The 16,220-nt window shown below is 33.5% G+C and overlaps 5 protein-coding genes across 10 annotated transcripts in view; 2 read left to right on the top strand and 3 right to left on the bottom strand.

The window, feature by feature from the left end:
• LOC109542176 (cell cycle checkpoint protein RAD17) overlaps positions 1–1,570 on the bottom strand; it is a gene marked incomplete in the record, with an annotated part of 11,973 nt that extends 10,403 nt beyond the window's left edge. Inside the window, 5 exon segments of the mRNA XM_048664105.1 lie at positions 1–119; positions 191–319; positions 557–846; positions 906–1,148; positions 1,203–1,570. Coding sequence (XP_048520062.1) covers positions 1–119; positions 191–319; positions 557–846; positions 906–1,148; positions 1,203–1,217 — 796 coding nt within the window.
• A 523-nt stretch (positions 1,571–2,093) lies between these two features.
• LOC109542178 (density-regulated protein homolog) lies at positions 2,094–2,984 on the top strand. Its single transcript, XM_019911283.2, has 4 exons — positions 2,094–2,299; positions 2,369–2,627; positions 2,681–2,820; positions 2,879–2,984. Exons 1-4 carry the CDS (start codon positions 2,204–2,206, stop codon positions 2,921–2,923), a joined length of 540 nt encoding a protein of 179 aa, XP_019766842.1. The 5' UTR covers positions 2,094–2,203; the 3' UTR covers positions 2,924–2,984.
• On the bottom strand, positions 2,772–4,816 carry LOC109542179 (DNA-directed RNA polymerase III subunit RPC9). The gene is made up of 4 exons (XM_019911284.2): positions 4,636–4,816; positions 4,355–4,466; positions 4,144–4,296; positions 2,772–3,121 (listed from the first exon to the last, which is right to left on the bottom strand). Exons 1-4 carry the CDS (start codon positions 4,641–4,643, stop codon positions 2,990–2,992), a joined length of 405 nt encoding a protein of 134 aa, XP_019766843.2. The 5' UTR covers positions 4,644–4,816; the 3' UTR covers positions 2,772–2,989.
• An 827-nt stretch (positions 4,817–5,643) lies between these two features.
• LOC109542182 (transcription factor JunD) lies at positions 5,644–8,514 on the top strand. Its single transcript, XM_019911290.2, has 4 exons — positions 5,644–5,878; positions 6,724–7,036; positions 7,348–7,639; positions 7,741–8,514. The coding sequence occupies exons 2-4, from the start codon at positions 6,847–6,849 to the stop codon at positions 7,928–7,930; spliced, it is 672 nt and encodes a 223-aa protein (XP_019766849.2). The 5' UTR covers positions 5,644–5,878; positions 6,724–6,846; the 3' UTR covers positions 7,931–8,514.
• An 8-nt stretch (positions 8,515–8,522) lies between these two features.
• Positions 8,523–15,816, bottom strand: LOC109542181 (S-adenosylmethionine mitochondrial carrier protein homolog). 6 transcript variants are annotated; one of them, XM_019911288.2, is made up of 8 exons: positions 15,702–15,816; positions 13,585–13,718; positions 13,376–13,532; positions 12,090–12,199; positions 11,009–11,128; positions 10,782–10,941; positions 9,673–9,814; positions 8,523–8,723 (listed from the first exon to the last, which is right to left on the bottom strand). In XM_019911288.2, exons 2-8 carry the CDS (start codon positions 13,645–13,647, stop codon positions 8,594–8,596), a joined length of 882 nt encoding a protein of 293 aa, XP_019766847.1. In that variant the 5' UTR covers positions 13,648–13,718; positions 15,702–15,816; the 3' UTR covers positions 8,523–8,593. The 6 variants fall into 6 exon arrangements, with proteins under 6 accessions (XP_019766847.1, XP_048520065.1, XP_048520063.1 ...); XM_048664108.1 differs by having other exon boundaries at positions 13,585–13,715; positions 15,660–15,816; XM_048664106.1 differs by having other exon boundaries at positions 15,660–15,816.
• Between the last annotated feature and the right edge of the window lie 404 nt (positions 15,817–16,220).

Below are 16,220 nucleotides of genomic sequence, written 5' to 3' on the forward strand. Positions count from 1 at the left end.
CTAAAATAGCATCTATAGTAGTTTGCGTAGGATGATGAAATGATTCTGGACAGGCATTTAAGATATCAGACGCTCGTTTCATCCCTTTCTTCAGCAATGTTGCAGCACACAAATTGAAGCTAGAAAATAGAAGAATAGATTTATCTTATTATCATAAGAAACATTGAAAAAAATGAATTTTGAAACTTACCTAATATGAGCAATGCAGTGCTTCATCATGATTTCATCGGGAAATAATAATCGTTGCAAGTTGATTTCATTAGTTGTTGAATCTGTACACATAAAAATTACTGGATGCACCGAATTGGTGGAGATGTGCCTAAAATAAAGCATTCATACAAACTCAGAGTATGTGGAGCGATGTGTGAAAACCAATAAATGTTTTCAGTTTACAAAATAAGCTCCGTTTCTTTGGTTTGATCTGGCAGATGGAGTAAAAGGGGTCTCTAAAGTAATCATCCCGATAGTAACAATTTTAAAACGCTACAAAAATCGTCTCCCAAATACTTGCCTGGTTATTCAAAGTAGCAAGTTATACTATTTTACTGCAACTTACTCTAAAACACTGAAAAATTCTTCAGGGCATCTAATTATGGCATTAGGAAAATCTTTGATCAGCAATATCTTTTTACTGTTGCCTTTGCCAAATAAGGAACAATATTTCGATTCACTAAAAAAGTCCATGAATTTGGCAACTTGACCCGATCCCTTCATTACATCATAGTCCATATCTATAGGATTAGTCCACTCGGCTAGTTCAATATTTAAAGCTTTGCATAATATCTGCACGGCTGAGGTTTTTCCACATCCAGTGGGTCCACTAATTAGCAAGAACTCAGGTTTCATCTAAAATAAAATGCTTCTTCATAATTTGTAATTTGAAATTAAATTTGTGTGGTGCTTACCTTATTGGATTGCACTACTGTTTTTATCCAGCCTTCAAGTTCTTGAAGTTTCTTGGGATGAACCATTAAATCTTCCGGACTATGTGGCGCAAGTTTCTTGAAAAAATCAAAGCTTTTATGTTTTCCAGGAGAGGAAAACTTATATCGTTTTACAGAAGTCACATTTTCGTCTTTAGTTTTTCTTTTTGAAATAGGAACTTCTTCAGTGATATTTGCTGCCGGTCCAAAATCAAACACTTTCCACTAAAAAATGCACAGTTTATAAACGTTTTGAAATGAACATTACTTAATAATCACCTTTTTCGCAGACATTATTCGACAAACACTGTAAAAGTAACGTAAATAAGGTTTTGAAAGTGTCCAGCTTCAAAGTCAGAAAAACGAGTAATTTTCTCAAATACCAATCTAATCACAACTCCCAGATGTCAAAGCACCAGCTGCTTAAATAAATCTCTTATCATTTGAATTTAAATTTAATAAATACATAATGTGCAAATACATTTTTCGTATAGTTGTTGTAAGCAGTTGTAACCGGTAACCACAAAATATCCCCCCTAGGGGGTATGCTCTGTGCCGATAACATAGATAAAAACAAGTAACAGACAAGACAAGACCGGTAACATAGACAAGTCAACTTGCCTCTGCCGGTAAGCAAAATATGATGCCAACGTTGCCAAATTGCACATCATAAAGGATAGACATATACACATATATATTTCTTTTCGCAAATTGTCCGATTTAATTTAAAGGTTTTATTACTTTCCGACGCGTTTGTATCGTCTAAACAAATATTTAAAATTAACTTTTATTACAAATCTAATAACAATAAAATCGTCATCTAAATGCTTCAAATTCGTCAGAAAATATCACGAAGTAAAATCACTAATTTCTTTGAGTTTTTATCGATACTAAATTAGTCGTTAACAGAATTGCATGTGTGGGTTTAATTTAAATATTCGAGAAAGGCTGACACAAGAAAACGTACGTACATAATGTGGACTAATAATTAATTAATAATATGGAGAATTATAATATAACAACAGATCCCTTTATTTTCACTGTTAAGATCACTCTGGATTTGTGAATATAATGTATAAAACAATTCAGGAATTTAATACTAATATAATGAATAATAAAAAAATTAGTCATAGATATACAAAAGGGAAACCAAGATGAATACCAAAAAAGAGGAAGAATGTATCATCTGGTTAGTGTCATCTTCTCAAAAATATTTTTGGTTAAGTTTTAACCAGGAACTAAATAAAGTCATTTATCTAGTTCTCAAAAGTTATATTTAAATGGCCCAAGAAAATAAACTTAAATCTGGAGCTCGAGATGGTGTAGAATATCCGATTCACGTAGTTTATTGTGGTAATTGTACGATGCCCATAGAGGTAATTTTTAATTCACTATATATTTTTGAACTACCTACATTTTAACATTCTGACATTTTTAAAATATAGTATTGTGAATATTACCCGGAATATGAAAAATGCAAGCAATGGCTTGAAAAACATATTCCCACTGAATTTGAAAAAGTGAAAATAGGGGACAACTCCGACAATCCATCTGGTGAAGAAGAAAAGAAAAGGCAGAAACGTGGGGGCAAAGGAATCATTAAAACTAAAAAGAAGGAAGAAGGTCCTAAGCAAGTATGTGTTTCTCGAGCACCCAGAGGGAAGAAAAAATCAGTTACAGTGGTAACAGGACTTAGTACTTTTGGTATGCATTTGTCACTGCATAGAGAATCAAAATAAGAAATAGCTTTTTTGTAGATATCGATCTTAAAGTGGCAGCAAAATTTTTCGGACAAAGATTTGCATGCGGGTCTTCAGTAACAGGTGAAGATGAAATTGTTATTCAAGGTGATGTGAAGGACGATTTATTTGATGTTATCCCAGAGAAATGGGCCGAGGTGAACAGAATGTGTGTTTAAAAGGTATATCGTAACTAACATACTTTCTTTATTACAGATAGATGAAGATTTTATAGAGGATTTAGGAGATCAAAAGCGATAGACGCACTATTTTGTTTGTGAAACGTTCATATTAATCTTTAAATACAATATTTGAAGAGCAATTCCTTTAACTTGAGTTTGCATCTACCTCCCCCTCAACAGTGTTCTTTGGTTCCACCTTAGGAAAATATCGTTCCAGTATAGTTAATAACTCTTGCACTTGTTCTTCTGTTAATCTTTCTTCGCTCTCCTCAATCATCTGGAAATAGTTGAATTTTATTTAGGCTTCTAATCGTATTAAGTTTTGTTCTACGTATCTCGAATCTGGGACTTTCAATGAGTTATATACTAATATCCCACAAGGTTGTGAAGATCTGGACTAAATAACTAGAAAGTTAATCGAGTCAAATTTAAAATAGGCATTAAAGTTCAACATCGGGAAAACAAAATAATTGTGTTTGAAAATAAATAATCAATGTGCATTGGAAACGAATAGGAGGACTTCGCACCTGAAATTAATCAAACAATAAAGTATACAAGATAAACAAGTACTTATAGTTCAGCTATTTAGCTTCGTTCTGAATTTTCAAGACGTGAAATATTGCCAGGATTATGCTAAACAATCCATTATTTCATAGTATAATAATGCTTTATGAAAATCTCGAGTTTAAAATATAGGGTGTCCCGTAAGCACATTATCAAAAGAGTACTGGGATATTCGTTGGATCAAAACAAGACGATCTGACCTAACTTTTATTAAAGAAAAATGTCTGGCTCCTCTGCTAGTGATGGTCAAGGTTCGTCAAAAAAATTATCTTTTGAAATATCGGGATAATAGTACTATGTATTTTGGTGAATCTCGCTATGAATTTGTTCGTTTATAAGACTCATATTGTGATGAAACAATCGAGTTCAGTCGTTTTAGATAAGTGGTGAATTCTTGAGCGTCGTGGTACAAAAACTACCATAACTTTTTATTTGGTGGATGGAATCAACTAATGTTTTCTTTGGTTGATGCACTAATAAATTATTCACTTTTGTGCTCTTTGTAAAATCTTGTATCATTTCTAGCTTTTGCGCATAAAAAATATGTCTGTTTTCTTGTCTTTGAATTTATCCAGTTCCGAAGTTAGGAAAAATTTGGCCGTGTAACGTTTATTTCGGCGAGCAGTTTATAAGAACTTGTCATGCTATTTTGATGGACTAAATAAGAAAGTATTCCCACATTTCGGGGGATATTCTGTATACCATTTATGACATTGATTCTTTATTGAAACTTACCAGCTGAATTTCCAGAGGTGTGGTGGGCGGTGTATTCATAATCATTACTAATTCATTCTTATTCAAATTAAATGGCTCTAGCTCTCTTATACACTCCGACAGGTTTGTTGGTGTCTGACTTTTACATGGGGTTTCCTCTAAATAATGTAAAGTCTGGAAAGTAACGTAGGTATTTCAAAATGACATTATTGAATTAGTATTATTCGATTACCTCGTATGTAATTGTTGCAAGCTGACCTTTGTGCTTTTTCTTAGCATCTTTGATTTTTTGTAAATGCTTCAATACCTCATAGTTGGTTAAACTAGCCGAGTTTGAGTTTAGGCTGTAAAAGACATTGTTTAGAACGAATTGAATTAATTGTTCACCTCTTGGAGGTATATTGAAAAACGTTGGTAATTGAAAATTATGATTCTGGTTAAGTGTGCTTATTGTATCTCGGTTAAAAATAGTAGGGGACAAAAAAATACCGGCTCTAAATAATAACAACTTACACTTCCATGATATACGAAGATTATTTGATTCATAGATGAAGACAAGTTTTATGCTTGCAGCTTTGAAAAGCAGATATTAGATAGGTTATGTCCACATAATATCCCCCTTATATTCTGTGGTTATGTCCAGTCGTTATGTGWGTGGCGAACTCTATMCGCCACTTCTCAACTAGCAGCTCCAAYCGAAACGCCAGCTATAGATCACSGCATAAGATCTGTGGCGTTTCGATTCAAAYAGAACTTCCAACCTATGTTCCGTAACCGGCGTYTGGCAGGGCCATAGATAAAGACGGAGTAACCATAGAGTAAGTAAAATAATTAATAAATAAACTTATTTTACTTTCTCTATGGGAGTAACCTTTGTGATCTGTGGTATAAATGTGCGACACGTGACAATTGTCGAATAGTAGACATATTATTTTACGACTAAGGTAATTTGAATTYCTTCAAATCTCAGCAAGGTCAGAAAGCATAATATAACATATTTAGTATATACATATATATTATAATACAATTCTGAAGTGGAAGCACCACAAATAWAGTAATGTTATGTATATCACAGCAAAAATATTTTTATCCGATTACGAGTACTGCCTGAGAAACGGCAAGGTATGTTGTCTCTTTCTAACGCAGAAGTTTTATAGCCACTGGCTTTTCGAAGAATAAAAATATATCTTGATTTGTCCAATTCCATTATTATTAAGCGTTCATAATTATATTGTTAAATAAGCTTTTCAGTTTATGTAAAATAATGTGTATATAAATAAGAATACGGAAGCTTTAAGCAGATATATTATTATCCATGTATTTTATTCACCTAAATACATAAATGAATATGCTTTGATCCAAGCAGTCCCAGCCTTGTTTTGGTTTATGGAAAACTCCTCAGTTCTTATTTCAGACTGTTTCGCAAAGCAACAATGGATACTTTTATTGGAGACGCGGGATTAAATCGCCAATTGCAACGTTGTATTTAAAGAATGTACGCCTGTCACCGAGCTCTACCTGTTAAATGTCCTTGTTTAGATGTCTATTGTCCATTATCATCTCGGTATTTTGAGTGATTCATAAACCTTTTATTTGCGTCATTGTACTGTGGCTGAATTTCTTAGTATTCTTTCTTCTTAGAATTCGTGTTACCTCCTGTGAATCTCAAGTTTCTCTATTTAGTAATCAGTTCCACGGTTAGCTTTTTAAAACGAGGTGCCTGAAGGGTATCTAAGTATTAAATTCCTCTTAAATAGTAAGTATCACTATTTATAACGAGTTGTTTTTGTTATATTAGTAAATAGTGCAATCGTCACATCACTGGGTTTATGGAAATATATTTTTGGCAACTTTTATTGGTCTGTTTTGATGTTTTAGTAACCTGATTGATTCTAAAAGTGGGTAAACAATTTTAGGGCTACATATCTACAATCTACATAAATATAGAAATATTAAAGGTCAGATAGGTATATGGTGTATGGGAATGTTAACACTGATTCTTTTCGTTTATATCTTCCCGTTTCCATTTGAAGGTTATTGCTGTTAACTAATAATAACAATAGTTGGATTTTGCGTAGCGTACAACAGATCAAAATTTAAAAAGTGGAAAATATTGAGATAGGTTAAGCGTTTGTGGTTTTCTTGAGACCTAAAATCACAAGCTAATTAGGGAAACAGATTAAACTTGTTTCAAGCTAATTTATCTACATAGCTCAACAAAAAAAACGTTAAAATATTGCCAATTTTGCCCCAACTTGAAGCTAGATAAATTCTGATTGCTGTTCGCTATTTCTCTATAAATAATGTACTTTTGATGAATTTCGTACAGGGGGGCCAAAAAACAATGCACATTTTCTGACAGTTTGGCATGCTCGCAGTTGAACAGAAAAAAAGGTTTTTTGGATTTCAACGCGGAAGGCATCAATATAGATCTCATCTCGAATTTGTTTTTGAATTTTTGGCCTAACCCTTGTATTTACAGGGTGATCTCAAAATAAAAAAATCAACTTTTTGATCTTGCAGTAATAAAATTTTCATTGTTTAKAGCMATTATGCAATTTCAATTCTGAACCAACCTATATCTGCTATATTTTTTTTCAGATTGTATGGACATTACTGGTTCAACCTACTACTATCTTTTGGCGTTAGTACTACTTCCAGTGTATCTTTTCTTTAARCTGTGGTCTTGGTTGGGATTTGAATTATTTAAGAACAACTAGCAACATGAACCAGTTCAATGACAATAAACAAATGAATAACTTGAAAAGACCTTTGACTCTGGATTTTAATCAAGCAAAGAAAAATGTGGCGTTTCCATTGTCTACTGGAGAGGGTGGTCTTTCAGATGTGTTATCTTCTCCGGATTTAATAAAATTAAAAGTTGACACTCCAGAATTGGAGAATATGATTCTTGGCAAGTAATATTTATTTACTATATTATATTCCGTTAAAAGTTATCACACCTTTTGTGGAAAGGCAGGTCAAATAATACTTGCACAATTAAAATGTTAGCATTTTACAGAAATTCGAAAATAATTTGTTGTTTTTCACTTATTTCTTATAATGGAAACATCCGCTCAAACTATGCGACTGTTCTTCTACATAAGTATATAAGTTAATAATTAATAGAAAATTACTTGCTGACTAGTCGTGGATTTTTTTACCTCTATTATCGGTATAGTATGTAATAATAGTTAATAGTGTTGCTTTTGCTTTAAACTTTAGATAACCCTTTGCCTGGGACACCCACACCATCTTTTCCATTTCCTAAAACTGTTACTGCAGAACAAGAGCGATTTGCAGGCGGATTTGTGGAAGCTCTAAGCAACTTACATAACAGCAATTCGCAGCAAGGGTCTGACAGCAATACCAGTACCATTTACAATGAGTCATTCCTATCACAGATCAAAGAAGAGCCGCAGATCGTCCCAAATATCAGCCAGAGCCCGCCAATGTCACCAGTTGATATGGAATATCAGGAAAGAATTAAACTTGAAAGGAAAAGACAAAGAAACAGGTAAGACATTTAAAACAACGGCAATATGGGAATAGATTATTCAAAATCTCTAAAATATGTCGAGTAAACAATTTGAGTTATATTATGATGTACATTTTCAGACTAGCCGCTTCGAAATGTCGATCGCGAAAACTTGAGAGAATTTCCAAACTGGAAGATAAGGTGAAATTACTTAAGAGTGAAAACGTGGAGTTAGGGTCTATGGTTAACCAGCTTAAAGAAACAGTTGGTTTACTGAAATTGGAAGTTATTGAACATAATAAGAGTGGATGCCAAATTATGTTATATTAACGCAGTAAACTACAACATTCTAAATTTATTTCTTAATAAAGTTTTGCGCCACCATAAATACGCACCATCTGTAGCAACACTATTTAATACGTTTACGTTGATATTATAATAAAACGTATTAAAAACAGTGCGCATTAAGTAAAATCAATATAGTAGTTAACTTAAAAACATAAGTTAACTAATAAATTAAACTGGCTTACCAATATGTGGTCATGTACACCATTATCTTTTTTATTCAATGCGCATTGTGAATTCAGCATAAAATATTTACGAAAAATTTACGGTATGGTGTCACTTGAACTATTTATTTTATGTTACGAATTGGTCTTAAACTTACATTTATCAAAACCGCATGATGAGCACAAATAGTTCTACTCTAGTTTAAGTTTAAAAGGTCAAATAAAAAGTTTTAAGTCCTTAAAAATTGTGTATTGCTATAATCGCAGGAAAAAGTAATGTATGTCATAAGTTAAGTCCTGTGTTACTCTAGATGTAGGTTACCATATTTTTATACCTAAAAACCTAGTAATAAGAAAAATGTATAAAAGAATTTAAATATATATAATATATACTATTAACTGAAACAAACTGATTTTTAAATTATTGATTGTATTGTTCTAAATGTCAAATTTTATAAAAAAAACTACAAAATATTTGTTAGGGTTATCTAGTTGCATCAGATCGTTCCTCAAGCAGATCAAAAACATTATTTTTGGCGAAATCATAACTTCCAAAGAATATGTACCCTCCCAGGAAGATCCACAAAGTTCTGGGCACGATTCCCGCAAATAACCTGAAATACAACCATGAAGCTTACTGATTTGCAAAATTAGTTGTCTTCAAATTAGAAATAAGAAAACAAATAAACCGTTTGCTTGTGATGTACAGGGTTATTGATTGAACTTTGGCCACCCCGTTTTTACATCTAAATTGAAATTTAGAGAAAAATGTTAAATACAAAACTTGTAGATTTATCAAACACCACATCTAGTTTATTTGCAGATGAAAACATAACATACAGGGTGTTTCAAATTCAAGTGGCAGACCAAACTTACATTGTTTTCAATGGAATGTCGTACTTTTTAATGCAATCGGTATTATCTTAAAATAAACTAGACGTTAATATATCTAACTTTTGTTTTTAACATTTTCCTCTAAGTTCCCCTCGCTTTATTTAAATTTACTACACTTAGTATTAACTACAATATTAAATTTAGTTCAAAAAGGCTCACTTAGTTGATTTATAAGAACGTGCAATCCAACTGCTCATAAGAGAGCAGTTGGAAAAAATAAACCAGCCTTCGGTTCAAGTAGACCCGAAACGCCTATGGCGTGTACAACGGAAATATGCCCCTTTCAAGCAAGCTTTTGGGCTCAGATTCCATTCGCGATATAATGATTCTGCTGCTGATACCATTCCATCATCGTAGAGTTTATAGATTCATGCCAGGATTCAAAAATATTAGTGTTGAGAGTCGGCTTTGGACTAGGAATTAATAACATTGAATATCATTTACGAGAAAATGTGATTCAATACTTGGTGACTTAAACACCCCGTTATTTTTAGGTCGAAAAATCAGAGTAAGGCTAATCTATTTCAGATCAAACCACATTAGTTAGTTGGTAAATATTTTGCCCGAGCAACGCCTTCGTTCACACGTTTTTGTAATGGCATTATTCCCTTACGAATAAAAGCTTATCATAATTTATGTAATTAAATGCATCTGTGTATCATAACTTACCCTTTTAAACCCTCGTTTCGAAGAACTTTTTTGAAAGTGTTAGCAAAAGTCAGCGAACTTCGCTCAGCTACTTTCCTGTCTGCTAACATTATTCGGGTTTTTACAACATCTAAAGGAGTTGTAATAGCTGCTGAAGCCCCTCCTGCAAAGAATGTAACTTTTAATGGATAAATTAAAGGATGAAGAACTTTATTAATGTTAGAACAATTAAATGTTGGAAAAAACGTTTTATTTCTCAGCATAGTCTTCTTTTAGCTCGATACACTTAGCCCAGCATCTTTCCAGTTTTTTATCCCTTCAAAATAATAGAATTTTTCAAGGTGCTCCTAAATGCATACATTTTTGCCATGGCTACACCCGTGCATTGTCCTGATAAAACTGCATTTTTTTCGCCAAATGCGGCCGTTTTAGCGTGAGGTCAACATCGAATCTGTACGAAAGCTCTGAATAATATGAGCCAGTGATCGTTTTACCTTTTTCAAGGTAGTAAATGACACCGAGTGCATCCCAAAAAACTGTGATCATCACCTTGTTGGCCGACAGATTCATTTTGGCCTTCTTTGGGGCACGTTGAGCTGAAGAATCCCACTGTTTTGATTGTTCTTTGGTCTCTGGCGTGTAGCGATGGAACCGTTTCGTCAACGGTTACGAAACGTCGCAAAAACTCGTTCGGATTGCGACGGAACATCGCTAAACATTCATTTGAAATGGTCACAGGAGCGCTTATGGTCGTGTCAGCAATCGCGGCACCATCGTGCGGATAGCTTTTTTATATCGAAATATTCATGTAAACTGTGATGTTCTCAGTTGAGATTCCTATAGCCTCAGCCACAACGAAACTCAATAAACCACTTTCCTTCGTTTCGGTGGTGTTTATGGTGAACACTTAACTTGGCCAATAAAGCAACTCCATGATAAATGCGTCACAGTATTCCTCCTGGTGTTATACATCAATATCACCAAACAAAACAAGATTTTCTTGTGGATGTTGCAATAAAGCGTGCTTCAAAATTTAAAATACAATATATGTACTTCTAAAATGAATGGCGATCTCAGTAGTGCACCAGCAATAATTATGTTACTTAAACTAATAATATACTGATATTTACCGGCAATAGATCCGCACACAGCAACTTCCCATGAATCGAGTGGAATATTGTTTTTAAACTTTTGCCTATAGAATGATTTACAAAACTCGAGGGTAGGAAACTGAATAATGGAAAATGGAATCTCTCTCATAATAGTCGACCCAAACCCTCGGTAAACTCCCTACAGACATAAAATAATAATAGTTAAAAGTTGCGAAATTTAATTTTTCGAGTATCGACATATGTACCTTAAAAAATCCTTCATATTTGTAAGCAGACATCAAAATTCTTAAGGAAGATTTGTCAGTTGGAGATATTTGCTTTCTTTGTTTTGCGATTTCCATCGGCACTCGAACAAGGCAGGCCATCTAAGAGAAAGTACATGGAAATATGGTATCTGCGATTTATTATAACAGGTCAATTAAAACGTCGACTTTTTCTGATATCAATTTTTTGATTGAACTCGATATGAAGCAATATGTAGTTGAAAAAGGGCTTTGCACATTTTGCTGAAATGTTTTTTTTTAGCTTAAAACGGTTATCAGATCTAGGGAGTTTTAGGCGTCGCGGAAAACAATTTCTTTCCGACGTTTCATTTTTGCATTTTGCGTTTCAGATCCTCCATTTTTCGCAACCTAATTTTCCAAAACAACTTTAAAACCCGAAAAAATCAGCAGATTTAAATATGGCCGCAAAAGTGGCACGTATGTGTGCTTTTGTGATAAATTTTCTACAACTCGTGTTATGATTCTACGGTTTGAAATATCGTTGATTTGAGAACTCAATTAAAAACTAAACTTTCAAACATTGTTTTTTTCCAACTGATTAGCGTGACGAATTTATAGTTCCAGTATCAGTAAAATGATGTCTTTTTTTCCTATTTGTCTTTGAGTTTCATCTGTTACTTTTGTTGATTTCAGAAGAAAGCAACAGCATGTGTGCGTTGTGATTATTAAAATCATTGTAACTAATGGGTTTCTCGGGTTTTTAGGCCGTCGTTTGGCAGAATTTCTTCTTACCAAAATAAGAATTTCTTTTATTTCGGTAAGAAATTCTGATTTTGGTAAGAAGAAATTCTACCGATCGACGGCCTAAAAATCCGAGAAACCCATTAGTTGCAAGGAATGGCCTCGAAAGTCCATCTCTTTCGATTAAAATCATTGTTGCCAAATTTCTTATTTAGTTATTTCCAAATATCTCAGTTATTGGTAAGTAGTTATTTTCGTACTATTTTGTCTCTACTCATTAATATCACCATCACTAATTTTAAATCATGATGGATAGTTAGAATAACAAGTAAAATAATATATTAGATAAATAATTACTTACCACTTCAGCGATTGATGCTCCAAACATGTAAACAAAAGGCATTGCCGCCTTGGGCACCAAAGGCTCAGAGTAATGCTTTATTGACTCATAGGTAACAAAAAATAATGCGGCTGAAAATAAATAAAAATATACAAACGTAAAATAATAAAACAACTCTGTTAAATTCCTTAAATTATGAAAGCTGATCTATAAATCGGGACTGAACGGGTCCACTAACGGAGAAAGCTTTAAATTTCAAAAAGCACATTTGATCAAACATTTTGTAATATAAGTTAAGGCTGTGTCCCATGCATCCGTTTATACAATGGACGATGATATGAAAGTGTTTCTATTGGTTGGAGATCTGTCAATTCGTCCGCGGTCGTACGAACTGACAGAATTCCAACCAATAGAAACACTTTCGTATCATCGTACCATCGTATAAACGGATGAATGGGACAGGGGCTTTAGTCGGGTGGAAAGGCAAAATAAAATCAAACTGGGGTTTTTCTGTCATCGACTATCTTTCCAAGGTCTCAAATGAGAATCCATACTTTTTCTCCTAAATTTTATAAGCACTGAAAAATTGTAATATTTTTAATAATTTTTTGCATGTAAGCTTTTTACAACGTCTAATAAAACGAATGACAGTACTTGTGGACATCAAAGTACTTACATAATTAGATTTTTAAACTGCAGTGTCCTGAATTTATATTTCCATAAAAAAATTATCTTTCCTATATATTTACCTTTTAGTTTCTTCCGTTACTTTTGCAGCATTACGCATAAAGCAACAAGTATTTACGAAACGTTAAAGATAAATAGTTCATTATATACCTAGGTCGAAAAGTGAGCTATTATATACCGAGCGCCGAAGGATATGAAGTGCGTGGTATTTAATAGCCTTCTCACATCAATCAACACGGATAATTGCCTAAATTGATTTAATTAGATTTAGACTTTCCAATTAATTGCAATTTGTCTATCTAAGTGTCACTATTTTGATAGTTCAGCTGTCAAACTGCCGCAATATAGTTGTTCGGTCTCCAGAAAAGAGATAAAAGATCTATGGAAAGCTCCTGGGAAAAGCGAAAAATTAGTGAATGTTAAAGTTACAGTGATTCTAGAAGTGAAAATGAATGAAATCTCATTGAACTTAGAGAGGTCGGCAAACTAAAAATAATAAAAAACGTAAACACCTTTCATCATTTACCTAGGGGGGACTTTTTTATTATTATTATTGGCCTAGGGAGAAAAATATAACATCTCCGGTTAGTAGTAAAAAAAATTATAAAAATGTTAGTTACCTTGTGGAGCACTTCCTATGACTTGTGGACCTAATCCTTTATATATTCCTTTAAAAGCGCCTGCATTTTTAAATCCTTGCTCTGCTTGTAGCCTCGTCTTTAGAGTGTCTAAAGGAAAAAGTACTATATCTACAAATAAACCTGCTGCACCACCTCCCTTAAAACGACAGTTTCTAATTCATTTATTGTATGGCCCAAACGACACTCACCCAGAAAGCAGATAATAATAAATTGTGCTGGCTTTTCTCCACATTGGATGCTTGTGTTCCCATATTTTCTAAACCAATCTACTTATTTTTTAGAACAACGCAAGAAAATTACGTAATATGAAGAGGTTAAACTACTAAGAAAATTTCAAAAAATATTTTAGTTCTGCTAATCTTGTGTACATTTTAGCTAAGCGATTTAACATAACCACTGATAACCACGATTTCTCATTATATGTTCTCTGTTATGTTTCGGTTTTCCGTGTCTGGTTAATTTTATCTGACGTATTCCTGTTACTGTAACAACAATAGTTTCCCCATCTTTTTGTTTTCGAGGTATTCATCAATGTTCAGGGACGAAACGTGTCCGAGGCAGAACAAATCAAACAGAATTGGACTTGTGACGGCAGAATCTCGGGCGATGGATTCTGATGTAATTTATTTTTCAATCGTGCTTTTATGAGAACTTGTTGCAAAATTCTCGAATTTTTAACAACGAACATCTCTTTGCAATGTATTTATATATATTTATTGGCTTAGAATTTATAGAGGGTGTCCCATAAGTCTATCATTCAAAATGTACCGCAATATTCTTTGGGTAAAAAAAAACACATTTATTGTCGAACGTTTTCTTGAGTGTACGCGTCTATCTATTGTATATATCGATGTGTTTCAGATTACCCCTCATTTGCAAGCATTGATTAAAAATTGCGGTGGACTGAATAATTTGGTTCTCGAGCTCTCGTGCGATTGGCTTTTCTCAAGATTTCGAAATGCGTTGAGGCAGATGTTTTAAATAATCCATGTATATGAACCGGAACGTGAACTTAGTTAATCTATGATATGAACCATCATACGGTTTGAAGTTTGTTTTTACTTTTTTACTGGATTTTAAATGTTTTTCAAATTTTCTGTGAATTAGCGAAATTGTCAGGCTGTATTGTAATGTTGCTAGCTACCTATTAATAAATATATTATTTTTATTATTTACATTCGGACATTTACATTAGGTAATAGATTTGTTGAGCCACCAGTTACTTAATATGGTGCAAATTCAGTTTTTACATTTTTTGTCTAACTGGACCTCCAATGTGAATTCATATGACTTAATAAAGAATCAAATTGTGCCCATTTATTACAAATACCATCTTCCCCTAATAGCCTGGAAAATTTAGAACGACGAATAGTTTTTCCGTCTGCAAAAAATAAAACTTTCAAATTTTTGTCAATATTAAATCCGGATACTATCCTTGGGCATGTGTTTATGGCACTTTCTATTATAAAAAAACAAACATGCTCATCTGAAACTTGAAATAGAAAGTCTGACAAGTTTTTTTCCTTGAACTTTAGCACAAATTCGTCATAATTAGATATCTCGTCATCTTGCATAGGGTCATTAATGAGGAGTTCATCATGGGTTTCTGAATCGCTTCCACTGTTATCCGGGTGTTTACGTTTAAAGGAAGGTTCTTCGGCTGGCAAATAGACAGCTTGTTCTAGTTGTTCCGGAAAAATTGTGGGAACAGCATCTTTAACTAATTTTGGAATTTTGCGGGGAATTTCAAGTATAGAACCGTCGTCACGTATCATTTTGTCAATTTGAATAACTTCGCTATCAGAAAAATGTCTGGAACAGACGTGAGAGTTTTTAGTCAGCGTGAAAGAAGGCTCTCTGTTAATCGCTCGAATCCATTCTTCCCTCAAGGAATAATTTTTGGGAAATGAAAATACCGAGAAATATGGGCCATTCTTGTCGTAATTGCTCCGACATCCAGGCACGCAGCATTTTCCTGGCATGACTTTTAATTATAATTTATTGTTTGCCTTACCTTGAATCTAAAGTCCTAAATAAAACTGCTTGAATTTTTAACCAAAAAACTATTTGAAGAAGCAAGACAGACACTTAAAGTATCACGAAGAAACGGCACTTCTAATAAAACTAGGGAACGAGAAACTATTGATGTCAACAGTTTTGTTTTAAAATCAATTTACACAAATATTCTAGCTTGAATAACTTTCAAGTACATGAAGATATTAACCAAACACAGGAATTTGCGACTTCAAAAAATTTAACATACACAAATAGTAAAGACTAATAAGAAATAGCATCCGACAAAAACCTTAACCGACTAGCCGACAAAAGTAGACCCATAGATAAACATAGATAAAGACGTCGATGACTCGTCTTTATCTATGGATGAACACAAGTTAGAAAGAGGTTAGAGTACAGTGTGTACAATTTGGTGTGAACTTTGGCCCGTTTTTCTTCTTCTTTATCTCTGGCAACTCTGTGCGGTTTCAACAGCGTGTCCTTATCTATGGGATTGAAGTCTGCCACAAAAGACAAATGACAACGCTCAGACATCATAGATACATATTTAGCATAGAACAAGGCTTATATGATATTTAGACATAAGCCTTGTTTTATTGACATAAGTGAATGGTGTTTGGATAGGTTGATAATAGAAACTTCATAAGCATTTTCAATTTTTTATTGCAGTAAATAAATAGGCGAAACGCCAAGAACCATTAATTTGTGTATTATACAAACCACAAACCTTTGATCAAAAAGCAAAATGAGCATGTTATGAATCAAGGGTAATGCTTTACGATGCGATCTGGTACTAGGATTGCCGCTT

This window comes from Dendroctonus ponderosae, unplaced genomic scaffold (genome assembly GCF_020466585.1).
Source record: "Dendroctonus ponderosae isolate FM_Combo_2020 unplaced genomic scaffold, Dpon_F_20191213v2 Dpon_F_20191213_2, whole genome shotgun sequence".
NCBI lineage: Eukaryota > Metazoa > Arthropoda > Insecta > Coleoptera > Curculionidae > Dendroctonus > Dendroctonus ponderosae.